The sequence below is a fragment of the Jaculus jaculus genome, chromosome 6 (assembly GCF_020740685.1).
Source record: "Jaculus jaculus isolate mJacJac1 chromosome 6, mJacJac1.mat.Y.cur, whole genome shotgun sequence".
Classification (NCBI taxonomy): domain Eukaryota; kingdom Metazoa; phylum Chordata; class Mammalia; order Rodentia; family Dipodidae; genus Jaculus; species Jaculus jaculus.
The window spans coordinates 80,731,380-80,757,864 of NC_059107.1; the positions used below are offsets into that span (position 1 = coordinate 80,731,380).

At 39.0% G+C, this 26,485-nt stretch overlaps 1 protein-coding gene across 1 annotated transcript in view; it reads right to left on the reverse strand.

Annotated features, from left to right (window-relative positions):
- The window catches only part of Slc2a13 (solute carrier family 2 member 13), a 379,307-nt gene that overhangs the window by 136,394 nt on the left and 216,428 nt on the right, over positions 1-26,485 (reverse strand). Inside the window, exon 5 of the mRNA XM_004662155.2 lies at positions 12,320-12,483. Within this exon, the coding sequence (XP_004662212.2) occupies positions 12,320-12,483 (164 nt within the window). The remainder of the gene's footprint in view (positions 1-12,319; positions 12,484-26,485) is intronic.

A 26,485-nucleotide genomic window follows, 5' to 3' on the forward strand; every position in this document is an offset into this window, starting at 1 on the left:
CTCAATGCTTAGATGGCAGAGGCAGGAGGATTTAAAATTGATGGCCAGCCTGAGCTATGTTGCAAGAACCTGTCTTAAAAATCTAAGGGTTAGAAAAAGCTCTCTGAGGTCTATACTGAGAAAACACACCACCAAATACTTTTCCTTGAGAGACACTATCTTATGACATTATTCCTTCTTAAGGAAGTTTTCAATTTTCTGAATATTGTTACAACCACAGAATTTGTGAGGATAAGCAAAATGATTAAAAGAAAGACATGAGAAATGGCTGCATTAATTTGAAAAATCATCATGTTTTAAAAGTAAGGAATTTAGGAAGGGTATTTATGTGATGGTAAGATTTTGTTGGTACAGGAAGGGATGTTATTGAGACATGACTGGAAATATTATAAACGAAGAGATCAAAAAAGGGCAGAACACCTGGATGATACAACAGCTGAGCTGTCTAATGAGGTGCCCTTGAGCCAGAGGTTAAGTACAAGGGCTATGGCTGAAAACAAGCTCTGCTGGTTCTTGACTTCAGTTACATGCATAGGATGTGCCCTTTCCCCAATTCAACTTTGTCTTTTGCAAAACGAATCTTAGTGAAAATACCCATGGACTTATTGAATTTAAAATGCTACTATATGCTTAAAAGATTATTTTGTAATGCTATAAAATGATTTTAAAAGGTTAGTTGCTATACAACAGCAGTAAGATGAAGCAGCAGACTTTTAAAAAGTAGAAAAACTTAATGGGAGGGAAGGCCTGAAGAAATCAGAAGCCTATTTTGCCAAACTGGGCAATATAGCCCAAAACCAAAAGTCATGTTTATTTTCTTCCTATTGGCTTAAAACTCAAACCCAAAATAAAAATAATCTGAATCATTTATTTTCTCAAAAGGTTATCAAGCCCTAAATCAAGAAACATAAAAGAGATGTGGGACTGGGCAGATAGCAGCTCAGCAGTAAAAGTCTTTGCTTGCAAAGTCGGCCAGCCCACGTTCAATTCCCCAGTACCCATGTAAAGCTAGGTGCACCAAGAGGTGCATATAAATCTGGAGTCCATTTGCAGTGGCAAGAGGCTCAACTTCTGGGTCAGATGGCAGCATACTAGCTATGCCAAAGCAGCCTAGAGAGGAAAATAAGCAGAAAAACAGCAATATATACTTTTCTACTGAAAAGTGAAGGTGTATAAGGAACTGTAAACCACAGCAGAGAAGCAGGAGAGACCCAGAGCTTCCAACAATAATAAAATCAGCCAGAATCCTGCTGAGGCCCGCATGCCCACCCGCAAATGGGACTAGCTGAGCAGCTCTGGTACAACTCCAGGCATCTTGCACAGCCTCCTGTCCCCCAACTGCCAGTACTGCCAACCACTGCAGAACTCATTCACCCACTAGCAGCACAACATCCAGCACAGCCAATCAGAATAGCAGATCCAGGGACTCAAGCAGCCTAACCAAGTCCACAGTGCAACAGAGAGGGATTGAGGTGGGCACTTAGCACTGGTGAGATTGGAAACCATTTCAAAAGGTAACAGGGCCAACTTATATAAAGGTACATAGGTTTGCACTGTAAATTCTAATCTTACCTTCCATGTCAGGGAAGGTTATGTATTATATTTAATTGATGTATTCTTGATCGGCCTTACCATTCTCAAATAAGCTGTATTCTAGTGTTAATTATTGTAGCCTTTGATGTTTCCTGATTTTTAGGGTCTTTGTGTCTTTCTTCTGTCATTACTGGGTGGCAGGTCTCACTTGGCCCCAGGCTGACCTGGAACCCATTTCAGACCAAAACTCTCAGCAGTCCAGTTGACAGGATTAAGGGTGTGGGACAGCACGTGCCTTTAGGGACTTTGGCTTTATTACATTATCTGTTTGTTTTAATTCCCACTCTTGCATAAATACTTTGCGCTGGTTTTGACTGAATACGTATATGCTCAGTTGAATTTTAGAACTTGCCAGTAATATGCTCTATACAGCCTACTAGAATACTTGCATAGCAGGCACACTCAACACCTAAGGTCACTTCTGTTGGTACTATGTGAGAAATATAAAAGCCATACCTGACATTTCAACCCCCTACCCTGAAGATATATAAAGCTGAATTTACATGTCTAAGAATACTGCAGATAATTAGAGAACCCAAGCAAACTCAAGATGCAAAAATCTCTACATTACAAGAAACACAAAAGATCAAGACAATACAATTCCACCAAAAATTATAAATCCATAGGAAATGATTTCTACTGAGACTTATTTAGATGGAATGCCTGACAAAGATCTCAAAAAATAATAATTATATCTATGTACAAAGAAATCAAAGAAGAAAACAAACTCCTGAAGAAATCCCAAGAGAACACAGGAAACCAACTTAATGAAATAAGGAGGTTCATATAAGACATGAGTAAGAAAACAGAAATAGTGAAAAAATACCAATACTAGAAATGAAAAACAGAAAGTTAAATAGAAAACTCTGTAGAAAGTCTCACCAACAGAATGGATCAAGGAGAGGAGAAAGTACCTAAAGTAGAAGACCAGGTGGCAGATCTAAGACAGTCCAACAAAGAAAAGACAAACTAATGGAAAGGCATGAATTCAAATATCAAGATATTTGGGGTACTACCAAGAGATCAAACATAAAAATTCAGGGTATAGTAGAAGGAGAAGAATTTCATTACAAAGGCATAGTAGCTATTTTTTAATTAATTAATTAATTAATTTCTTTGAGAGTGACAGACAGTCAGAGAAAGAGACAGAGAGAGAGAGAGAGGGAGAATGGGCATGCCAGGGCCTCCAGCCACTGTAAACGAACTCCAGATGCGGGCACCCCCTTGTGCATCTGGTTAATGTGGGTCCTGGGGAATCAAGCCTCGAACTGGGGTCCTTAGGCTTCACAGGTAAGGGCTTAATCACTAAGCCATCTCTCCAGCCCCATTGTAGGTATTTTTAACAAAGTCATAGAGGAAAATTTACCCCAAATAGGGAACGTGATGCCAATACAAATACAGAAAGCCTTTAGAACACCAAACAGACAAAATCAGAACACACAAACCAAACATAATATATTGAAAGCAATAAGAGAGAACAAGCAAGTCACATATAAAGGCAAGCCCATCAGGACTACAACAGATTACTCAAAACAAACTTTAAAAGGCAGAGGGGTTTTGAATGACATATTCCAAGTACTGAAAGATAACAACTGTCAACCAAGGTTACTTTATCCTGCAAAGCTATTCATCCAAATTGATGGAGAAATAAGGACATTCCACACACACAAAACAACAATAACAACAACAACAACAAAAAATACAGGCTAAAGGAATATATGAACACCAAACCAGCTCTACAGAAAATAACTGAAGGGATCCTTCATGCTGAAGAGATAGAAAAGCACACACATGAACTAACAGGCTGGCCTCAAACTCCTGATCCTCCTGCCTCCACCTCTTCAGCAATATCCTACCTGCATGCACCACCACAACTGGCCACATGAGCAAACAGGAAAACAATAAACCATACTCAAATAATAGTTAATACAAGAGAGCACAGGTAAAACACCATGAGTAGATGGTAAGACCCTATTGCTGAAGATTCCTCATGCTTGGGCTGCAAGGTCACTGAGAAATCAAGCTGAAGCTGAACTGAAACCTCCTCCTATACACCAGTGGACAGAAAGCTGGAAAAAGCTACACTGCATGCAGCCCTATGGGAGAGAGAAGTCATCAGTGGAGATAAATAACAGTAGACACTGCAAGCCTCAGGTTTGTCCAGTCAGGATAAATGAGCCAACAGGTGCAATAGTGGCAAGTCTGTTATGGGGGAACCAACTATTCACTAATTGGGCTGGAGACACACTCCACAGGAGGGCAACACAAGACTGGTACTGTAAACTTAAGATGGGGAGAGGTCATGAGACCTAGGAGTATAATGCCTGCTGGTGTCTGGCTAAATGCATATATTATGCTTACCAAATTTCCCAGTACGCCTTTCTCTTAACATTCATACTCATATATTAATTCCATTCACTTTGAGTTACATAATCTTCTCTTTTCAGATTTTGGTAACATCTGGAATGACTGAAAAGACACTATAGTGCTGAAAAGTGACAGAAAAATGTGCAGTGCTGAAACATCTCTATCACACCTTCCAAGGTTCAGGGCCCATTGTGGAAGATGGGGTGGAAGAATGTAAGAGCCAAAGGAAGGGTAGGACTACTTACAGTGTAGTCTTCCAGATACAAAATGGCCTGGATATCCGTGACACAAAAATGCATGGTATTATCTACACAGGACCCTCTCAATAAGAGAAAAGATAATGACATCAAAATAAAAGAGAGACTAACTGGTAGGGGAAGGGGATATGATGGAGAGTGGATTTCTGAAGGGGAAAGTTGGGGAGATAAGGAATTATCATGGTTTATTATCTATAATTATGGAAGTTGTCAATAAAAAAAGATGACCTGGCATGCTCTATTCTCTCTCTCATCTCTCTCTATCATGGTACACCAGGACCTCAGTCACTCCAACTGAACTCCAGGTGCATGTGCCACCTTGTCCACATATGTGACCTTACACATGTATCACCTAGTACATCTGGCTTACATGGGATCTGGCATGCCTATGCTATCTCTCACATATTCTCTCTCTCTCTCTCTCTCTCTCTCTCTCTCTTGAAGCACAAGGGCCTCCAGCCACTCAAGCTGAATTCCATGTGCATGTGCCACCTTGTGCACATGTGTGACCTTATGCATATATTACCTAGTACATATGGCTTATGTAGGATCTGAGGAGTTGAACATTGGTCCTTTGGCTTCACAGGCAAGCACCACTAAGCCATCTCTTTAGCCCTCTCTCTCCTTTCTCTTTGTCTCTGTATCTCTCTCTCTGCTCACAAATAAATATTTTTAAAAAGAGATATGGATGTGACATTCAAAAATAAAAGTCAACCCATTCCCTAACCTAAACAAAATAAAACATGACTACTTTCACTAAGGAACTAAGTACCTAATTGTGTTTCCTAATTACTACCATAGATTATTGTTGCAAATCAGGTGAAGTAATTTCATTATATAAATTCTAAAATGGTAGACTTAACACATTCTCAAATATTAAAATTCTAATGCCTGCCATATACACAACCTAGAAAATGCAAGGTGGATAGAGGGAACACAGTACTTTTTCTTGTTGTTGTTGCAATTTTGGCTCTTCTTAAGAAGAACAAACAAACAAACAAACAAACAAACAAACAAACCATTGAGACCATCCAATTCAAGTACTAGAAACAGTAGGCAAAAACATCCTTCATAAGAATTCTGCAATATGGACAACACACCTCAGACATCTACCTTTTAAAAGGTCCAGCCAACATGCAAAACAGGGAATAGGTCTTCCTGGACATGCAAAATTCCTCAATAAATGAAACAAAATTTATTTTTATTTTAATCTACTCTGGCTAGAAGTAAATTTTAGAAAATATTTTAACTAATTAGTTAGTGACTCTCTCTCTCTCTCTCTCTCTCTCTCTCTCTCTCTCTCTCTCTCTCTCTGTGTGTGTGTGTGTGTGTGTGTGTGTGTGTGTGTGTGTGTGTATGGGCATGGTAGGGCCTGTTGATGCTGCAAAGAAACTACAGACATATGCACTGATTTGTGCATGTGCACGTGCGTACTGGCGAACCAAACCTGGACCTGCAGTCTTTGCAAGCAAGTGCCTTTAAATGCTGAGCCATTACCCAGCCCCAGAAGTAAATATTTTTAGAGCTATCATTATATTTTTATTTTTTTATATGTGATGTTTCTTAATCCTACCTTCCTTTTGAAAGGAATGTTAATATATACACTGGCCTCTAAATCGCAATTTCCAGAGATGAGGACAAGAATTACAGAACGTACACCCTTGGCCTCTAAACAATAATCTCCAGGTATGGGGACAGGGTATAACAGGTGATTGGGATTGGGGTACTCAGAAAAAGATGGAAGCCTTGATAGAATAATAAATATTTTTTGGTCCAGATATAATTTCATTTTGCAGTAACTTATTTTATGTATACATGGTGTGGTGGTTTGATTCAGGTGTCCCCCATAAACTTAGGTGTTCTGAATGCTAGGTTCCCAGCTGATGGATATTTGGAATTAATGCCTCCTGGAGGGAGTGTATTGTTGGGGGCGGGCTTATGGGTATTAAAGCCAGTTTCCCCTTGCCAGTGTTTGGCACACCCTCCTGTTGCTGTAGTCCACCTTATGTTGGCCAGGGGGTGATGTCCACCCTCTGCTCATGCCATCATTTTTCCCTGCCATCGTGGAGCTTCCCCTCGAGCCTGTAAGCCAAATAAACCTCTTTTTCCCAGAAGCTGCTCTTGGTTGGGTGATTTCTACCAGCAATGCGAACCGACTGCAACACATGGCTATAGGGTTTCATTCTAGCACAGGCTGACCTGGAATTTACTTTGTAGTCTCAGGGTGGCCTTGAGTTCAATGGCAATCCTCCTACCCCTGCTTCCCAAGTACTGGGATTAAAGGCATGTGCCACATGCCCAACTATAGTTTTATTTATTTATGTAAGAGAAGCAGAGAGAGAGAGAAAACACAAATGGGTGTGCCAGGACCTCCAGCCACTGTAAACTCCAGACACATGTGCCACCTTGTGCACCTGGCTGTCATGGGTACTGGGGAACTGAATCTGGGTCCTTAGGTTTTGCAGAAAAGTGCCTTCATGGCTAAGCAATCTCTCCAGCGCTTATTTTATCATTTTTAGTTCTTTATTTGCATGTGTGTATCCATGTCATAGTGAGTCACGACACACTACACATGTAGAGGCCAGAAGACAACCCTGTGGTACCTATGCTCTTCCACTTTCTTTAAGACAAGGTATTTTGAAGTTGCAAATGAACAGCACACTTGCTGGCACCCAAACTTTGGATTCTCTTGGCTCTGCCCCATATTGTAGGTAGCCTGGAATCACAGGAATACATATTACTCTGTGTCTGGCTTTACATTGGTGCTGGGGAATTGAACTTGGGATGCCAGGTTTTGCAAGCAAGTGCCTTTAGCCACTGAGCCAAATCCCCAGCATATTTAAATAATCTTAAAGAAAATATTCCAAATTATTCAAGGTATTCTGAAACTATTTAAAATTGTGTTCATTATTATAATATCATTATTTTGAGGCAAAAAATTTCTATGTAGCCTAGGCTGGCCTCAAACAGGCTAAGTCACCAATGTAGGCTTTGAATTCATAATCCTCTTGCCTCAGGAGACAATCCCAGACACTGGGATTATAGGCATGTACCATGTCCAACCAAAAATTTTTCTGATGTCAGATTTGTTGCTATTTTTGCCCAATATAAAAATTATAATATGGTTGGGGAGATGGCTTAGTGGTTAAGGTACTTGCCTGTGAAACCTAAGGACCCAGGTTCAATTGCCCAGTACCCATGTAAGTTGGATGTTCAAGATGGCACATGTGCCTGGAGTTTGTTTGCACTGGCTGAAGGCCCTGGTGTGCCCATTCTTAATTTCTATCTGCCTGTGTCTCTGTCCCTCTATCTTATATCAATAAATAACCAAATAAATATAATAAAACTAGTAAAAAGTACAATAAAGGTTTAAAAATTCTATACTTAGCCAATTTAAGAAACTGAAGTAGCTGGGTGTGATGACACATGCCTTTAATCCCAGCACTCGGAAGGCAGAGGTAGGAGGTTTGCCATGAGTTCGAGGCCACCCTAAGACTCCATAGTGAATTCCAGGTCAGTCTGGGATAGAGTGAGACCCTACCTTGAAAAACAACAACAAAAAAACCCAAAACAAAGCAAAAAACCCTGAAAGTAGAACAGTTTGTACTAGATAAAGCACTAAACATATAAGTACATACAAATGAATAAAAGAAAAAACATACTAAAGTAAAAATAGGAGGAATCAATTAGTATCAGATTATGAGACATATGACTATTGAGAGGGTCACATTGGAGTAATACTAACAAACTAATAAGGGCCTACAGTGCTACTGAGTCTTATGAAGGTATAAACTTGCACTGGTCATTTTGTTTTCTAGAAGACCAATTCAACCACAATTAAAAATAAGAATTATATAAATAACACTACTTCCATGTATATGTACCAGTAAATGAGGATAGACTTAATGAGAAATCAGACCTCCTAAACCTCCTAAATCACTATACTATCGATTTTGTCACTTGGACTGGATACATCACAGGGAAATCAGATGCCTCTCACACGAGCAGTATCTCTCATGTGACAGGATCATTGCAGAATATTTAGTGGACAGGGCTGAGTTGGTGGTGGATTTGGAAGAAAAGGGATGATATTAGAACAGAAGACTGATTACACAGTGTTCTTTAGGAGTCACCTATAAAATCTCTTGGGATTTTTTTTTTTCTCCCCAAATAATTGTCTTTCTAATAGGCATGACATTTACAGGGTTAACTAAGTGCTCTCTGGATTTGAGGCCCACTACATGGGAGGAAGTTCTTGCCTGGTACTAAAACCTGGTAAAAAGTCTTTAACTGGGGAGGTCATAGACCCTAGAAGGGAAGTTATTTGTTTAAATGGATATAACATTCCCATCAAATTGATATCTATTATGCTTATATTTATGTCCTGAGATTAGTGCTACCCTCACCTTTAGTCAGAGAAGCTTCATTTTGCCATTGGTAGTGACTACTACTACTGGGGAAACTCAAACCTCATCAAAGTGATGAAAATAAGTGACTATTGAGTGCTCACTGATAAATAAAATGTCTGTATCACTTCTCTAAGGCTCAGGGAACATTGAAGAAGAGTGAGTGCAAAGAATGTAAGAGCCAGTGGATGGGGAGGAGTGCTATGGAACATTGTCTTCTAGACATAATGTGGCCATTGTACTCATGACCTCACAGTGGTTGTAACTATAGGCACAATATCGGTCCCATCAACAGCCTCATACCTCTTTTGGGAGTTATGTATAGTTAGTGGTTGCTGAGGGAGTGGGAGACATCTTCAGTGGTGGGGCCACTGGTAAATTGCACCTGCTCTGGCAAATAATACTCAGCCTCTGCTCACGCATGCAACCTCAATTAAATTCAGCAGGTCTCTCACACATACACAAGGGGACAAAAAATACATGAGTGTAGAAGTGAGAATAGTTGGGGGGAAGAAGAGGTTCTTGAATTACAGGTAAAGAGAAGGTCATAGGAAGGTGTGGTGATCACATGCATCATGTACATGTGTGAAAGCTGTCAGTAAATTATTAAACCCACATTGTGTTTCTACATTGTCCTCATGGTAAGGATAAGCACTAGAATTCTTTGTGTAGAAGTCATATGGAGTACAAGGGGACACCAACTGGAAGAATTTAGGGAGTAGATGGTGGGGGGTGGCAACTTCATAACATGTTGTGCATGATTATGTTAAATCCTTAGTGTTAGTAGATAAAGTTGGGATGATCATTGATCTCCATGTACAGAGGAAAAAAAGAATTTTGCCTGGAATCACACAATGCAAATCCAAACAGTTTGGCTTTATGTCAATAAAGCCTCAAAAATTCTGCAGAGCTGGTAAGAAATTGGCTTAATGGACTATAAAAATGGAAGGCAGAAGCTGCTATAAAAAATTGTTAATAAGCAGTTTTCCCCAAACCTCAAAAGCTAAATATCAAATTTAAGTACTTCAATTCTATTTAGAAAATAGAGCTGTTGAGGCAGCAACCTGCTACAGTCACAACAAAACAGGTAAGTGTCCATTTAAAAATATGAAAGCTAGGGCTGTAGAGATGGCTGACTTCATACAAATTCTTGCTGTGCAATCACGAGGGCCTGAGAGGACCTGGTTACCTTAACTTGGATTCCCCAGCACTCATGGAAATAGCTGGGCATAGCCATGCACACCTGTAACTCCAGTCCTGCTGGGAACAGAGACCTGAAGACTACTGGACAGTCATTCTAACATATAATGGTAGCCCCAAACTGAATGTGGGGCTCTGTCAAGGAGAGAATGTGGCAACAGCAGTAGAGGAGGACACCTAAGGTTCCACTTTGGCCTCTGCACACAAGTGCATGGCACACATTCATCTGCAAAATCACATACTGTACGCACACACACACACACACACACACACACACACACACATAGACAGACACAGACACACACACACACACACAGAGAGAGAGAGAGAGAGAGGGAGGGAGAGAGAAATTTGAAAGCAGTGTTGACATGAACCCCAGGGTTCAGCAAATCCAATTTCTAGCATACAGTAAGAACACATACTCAGTGCAACAGCTCTCCTGGTGGTAACCTACCCTTTTATCATCCTGATGAGATAGCATACTCATTAAGGGATAGATCTGATTATTAGGAATATTTTTCTTCTATTGTGAGTAAAACTTCATGTACTCATGGCATGTACTATCTACTACATTAACATACCAAGTAGCTTTCTGCTTAGACTTTTCTCCAGGCTAAATACTTCTACTTTCTTCAACGAATGCCTGGTTTTAAATCCTTCACTCATCCTCATACTTCATCATTTACCCTTGTATTTCTCATATCATCCTCTTCCCTAGCCAACCTCTCTCTTGTGCCTCAAGGATAATACTTCTGATGAGCTCACACCACTGGGCACAGGATGACAACTGCTTCTTAGATGAGAAGAGGAGATAAAAGCATTCTGTTATTCCTTTTGGAAGGAGGGTATGAATTCTTAGGAACTGAGTTGGGAACTCAATATATTTTCTCACCAAAACTCTGTAAGAAATGCTGAAAGAAGCTGGGCATGGTGACACCTACCTTTAATCCCAGCACCTGGGAAGCAGAGGTAGGAAGCTCACTGTGAGTTTAAGGCCACCCTGAGACTCCACAGTGAATTCCAGGTCAGCCTGAGCTAGAGTGAGACTCTACCTCGAAAAACTAAACAAAAGAAAACAAATAAAGAAAAAATAGAAATGCTGAAAGAGTCCTTTGAGATCACTTTTATAGGTATCATCTTGTTGAAGTAGATGATTATTCTGAAAACTGTATCTTAATGCAAAAATGTATTTTACTCCAATTCTAAAGGTGCTATTAGAGTATAGCCAATTGAATTGTAGATAGGAGTTTGTGCATTTGAGAAATAATTAGAAAATTATATAATGTGACCATGTGAAACAATGTTAAAGATGGGTCCCTTTTGTCATGTGAAACAGTCCTTGTTTCATAAAGAAATGGATGGAATGGGAAGACTTCAACCATAGATATTTGAGAATAAGAAAGCATTAGCCTTATTTTGCTGGCATTGAAAATCTACTTAACCAGATTTTGCTTTAGAATTAATTTCTTTTTAAGATTTATTTTAATTAAATAATTGGCTTATTTATTTGAGAGAAAGGTTGAGGGAATATGGACATACCTATTTTCTCTTGCTGCTGTAAATGAAGTCTTGACACATGTCACTTTCTATGTCTGTTTATTTTATTTTATTTATTTTTAAGTGGTTACTAAGGAATCAACCCTGGGCCAGCAGGCTTTTCAAGTAAGCACTTTTAACCACTGAGGCATCTCCATAGCTTAAGGCTTGTTTCAAACACACAAAAGTCTTTGATTTGTGAAGAAATTATATGGCTCTTTTTTTTTTTTCTGGCCTGTGTTTGGTTGTGTAGTTGATAATTGCATATGTGCCTGGTGTGCATATGTACAGAGCTGGAAGTAAGAGTGGGTCTTCTTTTCTTCTCTTTTTATTCCTCTGCCTGCTTCTTGGAGATGGTGGTTTTTGCCTTTTGTTGTTAGCAAGTCCCAGACATTTACCCTGCAGGTCTGGGGCTACAGATAAATGTGCCACACACAGCCATTTATGTGGACACTGGGGAATCAAACTCAGGTAGTCTCAAGTTCTCATGCTTGCTCAGTACATGCTCTTAACTGCTAAGCCAGTACCCTGGCCCTGAAACTGTATGATTCTTATGTTCCATTGTTCAAGATTTATAAAAATAAATAAATAAATTTGTTTTCATATTATTTCAAAATTAAAAATAGAATCTCATAAAGTAAGCACATTAATAACAAGCTTTTCAAATAAGGATAGAGTAAAAGTTGATATTCTTTTCATTTCTGTTCTTTTGAGCTAAATTCCAACAACTGAAAAATATTATCCTAGCTATATCAGATTGTTTATTTCCACTAGTCAAGATTTTAGTTATATATATATCATTGTACTGCTCAAAAATCTTACTTTTTAAACTGTATTTTTGTCTATTGCTTTAATTTTACATTGTTCAGCTAAGAAATCAGTGTCAGAGGCATATTAGTAGTGTCCTTTGGAGATACAATGAAAAATGTTTAAAACAGAATTCTGCATTGAGTCACCTACCTGCTAAACTACCAAACGTAAGCTTTCTGCGACCAACTTTCTCAACAAGCCAGACTCCCACAAGTGTGAAAATGAAGTTTGTGAAAGCTGTAACTGAAGCCAGCCATATTGCGAGTCTATCATCTTCCACACCAGACATCTGCAGAATGGTTGCACTGTAGTACCTGCAAGGAAAGAATGCAATGATTGGTACTGGCAGTGATTCTCAGAAATACTTAACCAGCGCTGAGGAAACGGCTCAGTGCTTAGCACTCAAACTTAAGTACTTGAGTTTGATCATCAGATTCTATGTACAAAAGCTAGACACCATGGCAGGTTTCTTATAGAGATGGGAGGCAGAGAGAATTTCCTGGAGGCTCTCTGTGAGGGCAACAAAAAGAACAAAGGGATTCAGAGAACCCCTGCCTGAAATGGGTTGGAACAGCAAGGATAGACCCCAAAGTTATCCTCTGACCTCTACATGCTCCCTTTGGCACCCATGTGCCTGCACTCACACAAATAAACACGTACATGGCACACAAATAAAATAATCATATAGAAAGATGTGCAAACTCAAAACAGACAGCAACAACAAATGAACACAGGAAGAACATCAAGGTACCAGGATTCATGCAAGCTCTCTAAAGGATCACAATAGAGAAATCATACTCTATGTTTACTTAGTACTTTGTATAATAAAGGAAGCGATGCCAGAGCAAGGAGATAGAGGGCTGAATGGTTCCAAAGTAATATGTGCTCCACCTCTGGGCAGGAGCAGCTGAGTTACACTGAAACTGTCAAGGATAAGCTCCAACTCTGCTGTATGCATCTGAAGTCATCATACCATGTGAATTAATGTCCTTGGAAGAATAAAAGGACTCACTGCATATAGTAAGATGTGACACAATAGTGGGAGTGAAATGAAAACCACCTGTTAATAGGATGCAGGAGAAGAATGTGTTGGGAAGTGAATAGCACTGTGTAAGATGAGAGAAGGATATACATATACTTGAATGGTTATGCGGTTCTTGAAAAAGTGTGTTCTTTGCGAGGTTAAGTCCTCAGCACAAGATGTACTGCTAAGCTTTCCAGACTCATTGTATGCTCAGCCTGGGGACTAGTACTTTTTCAAAAGAATAATTTGTTATGTATTGCACATGTGTGTGGTGTGTGTATATATATGAGAGGGGTGGGCAGAGAATGGATGCCCCAGGGTCTCTTGTCACTGTAGATCTGGCTTCATATGTGAGGCTAAGGAATTTAACCTAAGCTAACACACTTTGTGAGCAAGCACCTTTAAGCCTTGAGCCATCTACCCAGCCCTGACTAGTTCTTAAAAAACAACCATGGCACACAAGAGAAGACATGCCTGGAACATGGAAGAATTACGGATTCCTCACAAAGAATTTTTTCTAGTAATAATATTTACTAGCTATGCTAGTTTATGTTGTTAAATAAAGAAAATAAAGTATTACTAAACAATTCACAATGAAGCATAACAGAATCCAAACTATAGAGACATATAGAGAATCATGGCTTTCTCTAGCTTTTTGGGCCATTTTAAAATAAATACACTTTGCCCAAATTCACTAGGCACCCAAGACACATGTGAAACCAATCTGGTTACATTTATAGTCAAAGTATATTTTCCAGATATTTACCAGTGCTTGTATAGTATTTCTAAGACAGCATCTATTTTGAGTATGCTTGTCTCATTGATTCATCAATGGCTTCCATTTACTGCTTTTTAAATATTAACAATATTATTGTCTCTCTCTCTCTCATTCACCTTGATAAAAAAAATGCTTTCCCTCTTTAAAATAGCAATCCAAATTTATAAATCATATGCACCAGTAAGAATGTGTTTTATTGATCATATTAAAAGTTGTATTGACCAATTTAAAACAATGATACTTGTTATAAAAATAGAAAATCTAAGTAGCATTATTCCTATCATCATGAAATTTGTGAATATTTTACAGTCAAGAGTGTACAGTGATGACAAAAAATATCCACTCCATCTGAATAGTGAATATGGTAAGGCTCCACATACTTGGGCTGCAATGTCAGTGAGAAATCCTGATGGAGCTGAGCTGAAAGACTCCTCCATGTAGACCAGCTGACGTAAAGATAGAAAAAGCTACACTGTATGCAGTTCAATGGGAGAAAGAGAAATCACCAGTGAAGATACTCAACAGTGGACAATAAAAGTCTTATATTTAGCCAGCCAGGCCAAATGAGCCAATGGGTGCAACAGGCATGTCTGTTATGAGGGAAACCAACCACGCTCTAATTGGACTGGAGGCCCATTCCATGGGATGGAATACATTCCTGATACTGAAAAGCTACAACAGGGATAATCATGAGCCCTAGGGTGGTAATGTCTGCTGATGTCTGGCTAAATGTATATACTATTCTCACCCAACTGCCCAGTAAGCACTTCTCTTAATATTCATACCCATATATTAATACGACTCTCACTTTTGGTTACAGAACTTTCTCTTTTCAGATGACAGTGACCTTGGGATGACTCAGAAGGCATCATGGTGCTAAGAAGAAGTGACAGAGAAATGCTCAGCACTGAAATATCTCTATCACATCTTCCTAGAATCAGGGTCTATTGCGGAAGAGGTGGTGGAAAGAATGTAAGAGCCAAAGGAAAGGTAGGACTCATTACAATGTGTTCCTCCAGACACAAAATGACCTGTACATCCATGGCCTCACAGTGCCAGATACTAACTACACAAGGCCACCATAAGAGGAGGAAAAGATGATGACATCAAAATAAAAGAGACACTGACTCAGAGGAGGAGGGGATATGATGGAGAGTAGAGGTTCAAAGGGGAAAGTGGGGGAGGGAGAGAATTACTGTGGGTTATTGTCTACAATTATGGAAGTTACCAATTAAAAAAGTAAATTAATAATAAAAAATAGTTTTCATGTTTTAATGTACACATTTTAATAAAGATCTGTGTAGCAAGGTCATATGCAACCACTATGATGGTCACATGAATACCTAACCTAAAAAAAATCACAAAATGTTTTGAGAAAGCTCATATTTAAAGCTAAAAGGATTTGGTACTTGCTATGCTTTTAAACATCAGAATCTTGGGGAGGGAGGGGTGAGTAAAGGAGGGGCAGGGGAGACACAAAACTGGACACAAACAGCAATGGTAGCATAAAATTCTTTATCCTCAATAACAGACCAAATGGTTGAACCTTCACCAGGGCCTTAGAGGGAACACCTGAATCACAAGGCCCTAGACAGGATATGATGAAGACTGACCTTAATCTCCATCTGTTTCAGTTTTTCTCTCTCTCTTTCTCTCTATCTCTTTTATATTACTTATCTTTTTCTTCCTTCTTTGCTTGGGCACTGATCTGTAACTCCCAGTACCAGCAGGTGGCTATCATTCACAATGAGCTCTTGATCAGAGAGACCTACAAGGTTTTCCAAAAGAAGACAGATTTCTGTCAGAGTACTTGATGACCCACCAAAGGTTAGTGGTAAGACCCTACTGCTGAAGACACCATATGCTATTGGCACATAACATGGAGTGACATGGCTGGCAGATGGAAGACAGTCAGTCCCCAAAAAGCACATCTAGTGCCAGAAGGTGCTACATGAGCAACTGGAGGAACATAACCAATATTTGTCCAGGCAATTCATGGTCTAAGCTACTCTGTAGCAAACAACCTGATGTGATGCTCACACAAGTGCAATAGTGGCGCACAGCCATGGTGGGAATCCAACTGCTCTTGATTTGGCTAACTGATCTGCTCAGTGGAATGTGAGCAATAGCTGAAGCTGAAAACAAGACAGAATCATATCCAAACATGAGCCCACTCTCCATTATCAAGCTTCCACCAATTGTGGGCTACAAGAGGGCTTCCACATACTACATTCTCAAACAACCAAACAAACCAAACAAACAAAAACCAAGGGTTATCCCATTCATCTGGTGCTAACTTTACTCTCCATCAGAGAATTTGTCTCTTTTCAGATACACACAGATCCTAAGGAAAGAACCACTCCATAATACCTCAAGAGGGGAAACAAACAAGAGTGCTGTTTTTTTGGTGAACTTGGTACCAGCACAATGGTTGTTGGAGCTGTAGCTGCTCTCTGACCTTGGGGGCTTAGGGTATCCTCTAATCTCTTAATACAAAGGCCTTATCGATAAGGCGCCTGATACTAAGGCATTGTTTAGTATACAGCCTAGGTGGAATGGGCATCAGATACAGAGGAATTAACATAGGATCCTGGTGAAGCTGACCTTAGGCACATAGTCTTTCCTTTAGGGTTCTTTGGAAAGTTGCCAACAGCATGTGACATCCCTCTCTGGAGGAGACAAGTTTCCCTTCTGATTGGCCTTTTCTTTCTCATGGCATGGGATTTGTGGGAAAGTTCCAGTTTTTTAGGGTTTATTGTTACAACAGACTTAAAGACAAAGTAAAGGGCATAAGTGCCTTTTTAGAATATCTTCTTAGTGGCTGGGAAGATGGCTCAGCAGATAAAGGCACTTGCTTGCAAAGCCCACTTTCCTGGCCTCAATACTCAAGCTACCACATAAGCCACTCCTGTAAGACAACTGCAAAAAAGAAAAAATAAATCAACATACCAAAATCATTAGTTTTTCTATATGCCAGTAACAAACTTGCCAAACAGGAAAATCCCATTCACACAGCTTCAAAATAAGCAAATATCAAAGGAGTAATCCTAACTCTGCAGGTAAGAGACTTCCATAAAGAAATACTGGGAGCTGCAAAGATGACACTGTGGGTAAAAGGTCTTGTATAAGCATTAAGACTTCAGTTCAATATTTAGCACTAGCAGAAAAACAGAAAGATCTAGGTTCAGTGAGAAACTATGTCTCAAGAAAATAAAGTGAGAGGAGGATACACGAGGCCATACATACATGCACACATACATGCATACTCTATACATATCACACACATGCATACATCACATGCACATATACTCTACACATATCTTACATAAATGCATATATACATATGAAATTGTTAATGCATTGAAGAAAGAAATGACATTAGAAGATTGAAAGACTCCTCCCATACTCATGGACTGGCAGAATTAATATTACAAAATATTACACAATCCTCATTAAAATTCCAATGACATTTTTCATACAACTAAAAAAATGGTAAAGTCCATGAGGCATCTCTAAAAGACACTGAATAGCCAAAGCAATCGTAAGCAAAATGAACAATGCTGGAGGCATAACAATACCTGGTCTCAAATTATATTATGGAGTAATAGTAACAAAACCAACATGGTACTGGCTCAAAACCAGATACATAGACCCTTAAATAGAATAGAGGACTCAGATTTAATCACCTAATCTTTGACAAGGGTGTAAAAATATATGTGAATAAGACAGCTTATTAAGAAAATGGGATCAGGGAAACTGTAAATGAATGTAGACTATATTCATATATCAGAACTTCCTTAGTCTTAGATTTTTCTTTCACCAAGGATGAAAGATTTCATTATGGAGGAAACTGCGATGCACCTTCAAACCGAAATAAAAATCTTGGTTAACTATGCATCCAACAGATTAGTCAGGACCTCTAAAAGTTAAATGCCAGAAAAGAAATCTAATCAATTAATGGTTCAATGAACTAAATAGATAGTTCTGAAAATAGGAAATCAGGTGACAATTAGTATTTGTCATTTTTCTTCAGTGATGAGGACCAAATCTAGGGGCTTCTGCTTTACATACTAGTACCCTTCTAGTGACTCTGAATAATATTTTTAAAAAAGTTTTTACACCAGGGAGGTCCCTGATGCCCCCAAAACATTACAGGCAATTGCCAAGGCCTCTGGTTTCCCAGCAGGAATAGATGGTAAGACCCTATTGCTGAAGACTACACATACTTGGGCTGCAAGGCCACTGAGAAATCCTGCTATAACTGAGCTATAAACCTCCTCCACGTAGACCAGCTGACAGAAAGCTGGAAAAAAAAGCCTTACTGCATGCAGCTCAATGGGACAGAGAGAAATCACCAGTAAAGATACTCAACATTGGACAGTGTAAGCCTTAAATTTGGCCAACCAGACCAAATAAGCCAACAGGTGCAATAGTGGCACATCTGTTATGGGGTAAACCAACCACCCTATACTATGAATGGAGGCCAGCTCCATGGGAGGGAATATACTCCCGATACTGAAAACCTACAACAGGAGTAGTCATGAGCCCTAGGGGTGTAATGTCTAATGCTGTCTGGCTAAATGTATATAATATGCTCACCAAACTGCCCAATAAGCACTTCTCTTAATGTTCATACCCATATAATAATGCTATTCTCACTTTTGGTTAGAGCCATCTCTTCAGATGGCAGTGACCTTGGGATGACTCAGAAGGCATCATGGTGCTAAGAAGTGACAGAGGAGGGCTCAGCACCCAAATATCTCTATCACATCTTCCATGGCTCAGAGTCCATTGGGGAAGAGGTGGTGGAAAGCATGGAAGAGCCAAAGGAAAGGTAGGACTCCTTACAACGTGCTCCTCCACATACAAAATGACCTGTACATCCATGGCCTCACAGTGCCTGACACTACCTACACAAGACCATCATAACAGGAGGAAAAGATGATGACATCAAAATAAAAGACACACTGACTCAGAGGAGGAGGGGATATGATGGAGAGTAGAGGTTCAAAAGGGAAAGTGGGGGGGAGAGAGGAAATTCCCATGGGGTATTATTTACAATCATGGAATTTGTCAATAAAAAATAAATACATTGAAGAAAGTAAAAAGTGTTCATAATCCTTGGCCTTGGGAAATAATACTTAAAATGACTTTGAGAGTCTGTCTTACTCAAGTCATAATGGAAGCAGTGAGGGATTAGGGGAACTGATAATAGACAAACTAGTAGAGTGATAGAAACAGAAGGAAGAAAGGTCTAAGTGGGGCCAGGGGAAAAGGAGGAAGGCGAGGATGGGGATGAAAAAGGGGTATATAAAACTAAAGATGTCATAGAGTTTATACCTGCTTCTTTATTAATTAAAAATGTAATCAGAAAGAAACAGAAATAGAGAATAGAAAAAGATCATTAGATTATGTAAGATTAGCCAAAGTCTGAAAGACAATTATTTCACATTTCCCCTCTTATGTCCATGCATGTTTAAATTTATGAAAGCATGAAGTAAACTATGAAAGAGAAAGAAGACATCTAAAAGAACAGAGTGGAGCAACAAGAGAGGATAACAGAACACAGGTCATAAAAGAAGTCGGGGGAGTACTTGGGTGAGGTAAGGGGCAGCAAGAGGGCGGCATGGAGAAAGGCAGTGGAGCAGCAGAATATGAATAACATATACAACAACATATTACAATGACACCCATTTTTATGCTAATCAAAAGTTTAAAAAGAGGATGACATATATATTGGGATACTTGATGCTATGTTTGAGAAATGAATGTATCAACATCTGTTTAAATGGAGTACTTATAATTCTCCATGAGTTCTCAAATTGCTCATCAGCTATTCTGATTCTAATTTGACTCTCAGGGTTCTTCAATCTTGAAAACTGGTATTTATAAATATAAGTGCTTTCAATAAGTAATGATATAAATAAGGCATGATAGTGTGGGATTTTGCTTCTAGGAAGATAAGAGCTATTATATCTAGTGAACAGACATAATCAGATTTTTTTTTCAGTTGAATGTCAGATGACAGCTCTATACATTGTATTTGAAAACGAGTTGGCTGGTATTTTGAATTATATGTCCCCCATAGTCTCATGTTTTATGAATACTTTGTCTGTAGCTGGTGGCCATTTGGAAGGTGGAGATTTGCTGCATGGGGCGTGTTCCTAGGGGTGGACATAGGGATGTTTTAACCCAGTCCTCCTTGCCAGTTGTAGCTCAGCTCACAGACACCACTTCCACCCATATATATGGCGTCCTGCGCATGCCACTCTTTCCCTGCCATGATGTAACTTCCCCTTGAGACTCCAAGTCAAAATAAACCCTTTTACTCCCACAAGCTATTTCTAGTTGGGTGTTTTGTCCCAGCAACAAGAACATAAGTATAATGAAATACTGGTATGAAGCACTAGGGACATTGTGGCAATAAGCCTATTGATTTTTTAATTGAATTGCAAGATATGGAAAGCATCTGATCTTTGGACTAAGATACACCTTGCAGTTTAAGCAGAATTTGATGGACCATTCTGGTCAGAGTTGGAGGACTGGCTTATATCTGAGGGGAAAGAGAACCTTGCTGTGTTCTGCCATATCCAGAGAACTTGAGCAGGCTTGGGTTAAAAAGAAACAGACTGGTAGTTTGCATTGAAATAAATAAGTTTTGGACTGCGCTGAGTTCAGCTACAATTGTTCAAGAGATTATCACAACTGGGATTGGCCCAGCTCTTCCACATTGGGATACTAGAAGTCTGGATTTTCCTTGAAAATGGGGCCCCAAATGAAAAATGCTGAAGAAATTTCCTGCTCTAGAAAGTTGGCTTTATTCCTCACTGAATTAACAAATTTGGTAGCCCACTTGGTACTGGCCTTGGAAGTATGACAAATGTAGGAAAGAGAGGATCATGGGACTTACAACACAGTTTTTGGAGATGGCCCTATATGATATAGAACAGTATCATAGTTTCTGTGCAGTAAGTTCTTATAACTGTTCTAGTTAGCTGAAGAAATGATGGTCATGTCAGACAAGAGGGGTTTTCTCTCTACTTTTTCATGTTTCAATTTCCAGCTGACTTCAGCAACAAGAGTTGATATTTTTCAGATCACTTGTAACTCATTAGGACATGCAAGACAGACAGCTTTCTCTCACCCTATATCCTTTGGAGCCAGAGAAGAAGGTGCAGTGGAAGGGAAAGAAAATGATGATGCCACCCACATTTTAATCCCCCTGACTTCAGTGTCTGCATTCTTTCTAATCATATTCTGTGGCATGGAGATTTGAGTAGCTTCTGCAATTTGGTCTCTGACCATATTTTTTAAGGAGGGGAACAACAATACTCATTACATAACAATAGCTCTACCACCCAAGCCCTCCAAATATCCTAGTGTGATTAGCAAAGGCACCCTCCCAGCTCTATACTTCAAATTCCATTCACACAATTCCTCACTCTTTTTTTTTTAAATATTTTTTGTCATTTTTATTTCTTTATTTGAGAGTGACAGAGAGAGAGGGAGAGAAAGAGACAGATGGAAAGGGAATGGGCGTGCCAGGGCTTCCAGCCACTGCAAATGAACTCCAGATGCGTGCACCCCCTTGTGCATCTGGCTAACGTGGGTCCTGGGGAATTGAGCCTCGAACTGGGGTCCTTAGGCTTCACAGGCAAGCGCTTAACCGCTAAGCCATCTCTCCAGCCCAATTCCTCACTCTTTGAGACTCAGCCACAGACTATCTCCTTTCCTAAGCCATTACCACCCATTCATGTCCCTTTATCTTTCTTCAATCAGATTTTTTTGGTATGACTGTGCCATAGAGGAACCCAAGGGCTTGTTAAGCCTCTCAGAGTATGTCATCCTCCCTCATTTTGAGGTTCAGATCCAAAAATTCACAACTCCAGCAAGTTACAGAGTATGTTGCTGTTGCTCTTAAAACCACTTCTCTAATTTATTGTTATAGTTAGTTTTGTTCCATCATTCTCTAATTTCCTGCATTTTTGCCTCTGTCATATCTATGTCATATAATACAACTCTATATCCAGTCATTCTACTTTGTTGCTAGCAGCTGAAGGGGCATAGAGAAACTACACACAAGCTAATTAACATCACTTGAAATTCCCCAATCTGTGGATGATTTCATACCATCTGTCCCAGTCTGTGTACTTTCTGGTGAAATTGTGCCTTGTAAGTACTTCCTGAGAAAGTGTGAGCACTCAGATGCACACTCTGGCCAAAAGCAAGTCCACAGGCCTACCAGATACACTTTTCATCAGTACATGAACTTTGTCATCATTCATATCTCCTCTTTAAATTATGAATATTTGCTACTGAAAATAATCAACATATTTGTATTTCTTTCCCAGTAATATATATGTATCTCTTACGACACACACAATTTTATATGACATTAATTACCTACATAAACACATGTAGTTTTTTAAAAGATATTTTATTTTTCTTTATTTACGAGAGAGAGAGAGAGAGAGAGAGAGAGAGAGAGAGAGGAAGACAGAAGAGAGAAGAGAGAAGGGGCACGCCAGAGCCTCCAGTCACTGCAAAAGAACTACAGATGCATGTGCCCCCTTGTATATATCTGGCTTACATGGGTCCTGGGGAATTGAACCTAGATCCTTTGGCTTTGTAGGCAAGTGCTTTAATCACTAAGCCATTTCTCCAGCCCCACATGCAATTTTTAACTAGATAAAAATCTCCTAGAAGAACAGACTGTGTGGCTTACCTCTGCACCTGCCATCATAGGCCAGTTTCTATGGGATTTACTAAATGTTTATGTAAAGTAAGTGAATGGGGTGATATGATCTTCTGGTCTTTTTCCTCTATGTTTATCTTTATAGACTTATAACCCACATACCACAAGGCTTTATCTTTTTAAATTGAATGGTTTTTGATATGATTACACTTGATTCTTTTAAAATAATCATAATATGCAATATTCATATTAAAGTATTGATACAATCCAGATGATTTACAAAAGTTTAAAAAGCCTACTAAAGCAAGATGAAAGGAAGGGAAGACTTTGTCTTGAATTCATAGTTATTTCAAATCATTCCACAGCCATGCTGTACCTTCAGTCACACACCTTTCTACCTCTCTGGGTAGCCTGTGCTCTCGGGTGTCTTCATGACCTGAGAACAGGACTTTAAAAATGACTATAGAGGACTTTTGGGCTTTTTATCATAAATTAATCTTTCTTTCAATCCCTTAGTATCTCCTTAGTTTCAAGTTGTTCCTATCTAAGACCTCATTAGGACAAAGAGGAGGGAAGAAAGGTGACATTTTATTTAAAATTCCTCTCAGGAAGCTTAAAAGTGTGAGAAAAGGGCAGGTCATGGCATTTACTTCAGAAAGAAAAAAAAAATTCTCAGTATTGACTATCAAAAAGCAATAAAATATTTTAAGATGTGAGGGCCTCAAAGGTTTGTTTGTAAGTAAAAATTTGCCAGAACTTCCTATTCTACATAAAAGCAACGTTTTAGATCATGATCACAAGATGTGATTATGCAAAAATATGGAGTTTTATGCACATTATTTATTACTCAATGTCTCTGTGGAATCACAAACCTAGAAAAGAGATCAAGAGTATGCAGAATGAAGAATGAGGAAAGCCTAAAAAAATACATTAATATATTGATAATATATAAAAAATGAAAAATATAGCAAAATATTAAGCAAATTATTTTATGTCATTATATAAGGTAGGCCTTTTCTTCAGTTTCCAATTTTCTATAATGAGCATACATTACTAAAAAATCTTACGTGGTATATTAAATTTTTATAGATTAGGATATGACAATTCAGGAATGATTAGTCTCCAACTCTGAACTAAACCCAATATTACTTTAAGTAAATCAGAAATAATCATGGGAAACTTACATGTATGTATGTCTTCAGACAAGCTTTCTGAAATATGAAAGTAAATAAGACATAGTAATAATCTAGCTTAATTTCAACTTGACTTCCATTCAATATTTAGACTTTATGATGCAAATACATTTTTAATAGAGGTAACAAGAGCAAAATCTGGTTCAATTGAATATATTATTCAGGGTCTCTTATGTACAGCGGAAGATTAAAAAGATGAGGGGAAGCAGGTCTATGTTCCACAGAGGGACCAGGCCCCCAAAGCTCCACAGCAATGGGCTGAGTTCTAAGAGACCAACGAGGCAGAGTGTTTATGAAGTAGGTGATTAACTCTGTCTTCTCATCCTAACCACTCATTAATGCTTCCAATTGCTGAGATTACTCTTTCTAAGATTCTGAGGTTTAAAAATCATAGAAAAGCAAAGAATTTACAATATAAGTTATCAGGTGATTTAGTAGAGAAGACGTTTACACTCCATTAGGGATGTGGCACGGGGAGAATTGAGAAGGATCTGTGAGGCTGTAAGTCCTAAGGAATGTAAAAAATGAGAACTGAATTGGACCTGAGTGAGTGCAAACAGGATGATAAATCCATATTTGATTCACAGACTAGTATTGCTGTCGATGGACTTATAGCAAGGAAGGTAATTTTTGATGTTGATTTCACAGGAGATAGCAAAGAGCATGGAAACTGCATTAAAGAGGGACTTTTGGTTCATGGGGTTTGGAATGGAATGGAAGAAGAGGTATATTCACAAGAACTCATGCAACAAGAACTAAATGGAGATTTGGACATGGTGGGTAATCACAATGCTATAAAGGTAAGAATTGCTCAATTTATAAAGACTGAAACTATACAAAGACTTTTATCCCTTAAAGTCTCTAATATTCATTCTGTAACACTTGAAAATAAGGATTCCATTTCTTGATGAAAATAACAGGCTTGTGGAAAAGAATTGAGCTGAAGCTGAATGCAATTCAGTGAGAAAAGTGCTAATTTACTTTATTCACTCATCGAGGAAGTACTGAGTTACTCCTGTCCTACATACACATTTTTCCTTCCTTTCTTCCATGATGTGGATTATTTCTCTGGATAGCAAAATCAACACGTATAAGATTATTAAACTAAGATTTCTATGACAAATAAGTTAATAAGTCACATCACCACCAAAGCAGCCAGCAAGGAAACTTGTGTTTTGGGGACCTGTGACTAATTCCTACTTTGGAAATGCCCTGGACCATGAAACAAAACAACTCTTTCTGTACTGGCAGTTATAAAATTCACAGCAACATGGTTCTCAACATGTAGCATAAGAATCATTTGGGGGCTGGAGAGATGGCTTAGCGGTTAAGCGCTTGCCTGTGAAGCCTAAGAACCCTGGTTCAAGGCTCAATTTCCCAGGACCCACGTTAGCCAGATGCACAAGGGGGTGCACACTTCTGGAGTTCATTTGCAGTGGCTGGAAGCCCTGGCATGCTCATTTTCTCTTTCTCACTCTCACTCTTTCTCTCTCCTCCTCTCTGTCTGTCACTCTCCAATAAATAAATAAAAATAAACAAAAACATTTTAAAAAAGAATCATTTGGGGATTAGTAGAAACTAGTACAAATTAGTACATACTCTTAGCTGTCCTCAATCTCCCCTTCAGGAGTGAGATCCATTTCCCAAAATTCTAAAGCAAGTGGTACCAAGACCCTGTTAAAAGACAGGCTTAGTGTTCTAGTTTATACAGACATTATAGCAAGTTCCTTGGGCACCATTATCTCCCACTTTGACCAGTCCTCAAGTCTCTAAGCTTATGGCTTATTTTACATTATTATCACCTCTGTACAAATCACCTCTCTTGATCTTTGTTTGGAATAAGGAAGGGTTGAAGTGAAGAACTTTTGAGTTAAAAAGGACACATTTTACTTCCCCTTTTACAATATCTGGGAAAAAAACTGATCAATTTTTTAATTATTTATTTATTTATTTATTTGAGAGTGACAGACAGAGAAAGAGGTAGAGAGAGAGAGAGAGAGAGGAAAGTGGGCGCACCAGAGCTTCTAGCCACTGCAAACGAAATTCAGACGCATGTGCCCCCTTGTGCATCTGGCTAACGTGGGTCCTGGGGAATCGAGCCTTGAACTGGGGTCCTTAGGCTTCACAGGCAAGTGCTCAACCGCTAAGCCATTTCTCCAGCCCGAAAACTGATCAATTTTTTAAGAGCACAGAAACTAATTGAACTGTAACAACCTTGGGGAGAGAGATTGCAAAGAAGTGTCTGACATGTTGATGTATTATTAAATAGTAAATTAGGCTGCTGGCTTGGTGAGAGCATGCTGACAGTACTGTGCCCTTTGATGTTCAAAGAAAAAGCCCAGGAACTGTACTTAGATCACTCCAGTGCACACATGCAGGATCAGCACATGCAATTGTTAGCATAGGTGACAGAAAAGCCACTGCCTACATTATCCATGCAGTGAGCCCCAAAGAAAAAAAGCAATGGCCAGTCAGGAAATAGTTAAGGGAGGCCTATGTGAACGATGTGCAGTTTCTCAGACAGTAAAGGAAAGTACTGGATATTCTAGCTACTTCTGAAAATGGGAAAAGTAGTCCAATACTATACAGTTAAATATTTTCCTGTATTTGAATTAACCTTGCATGG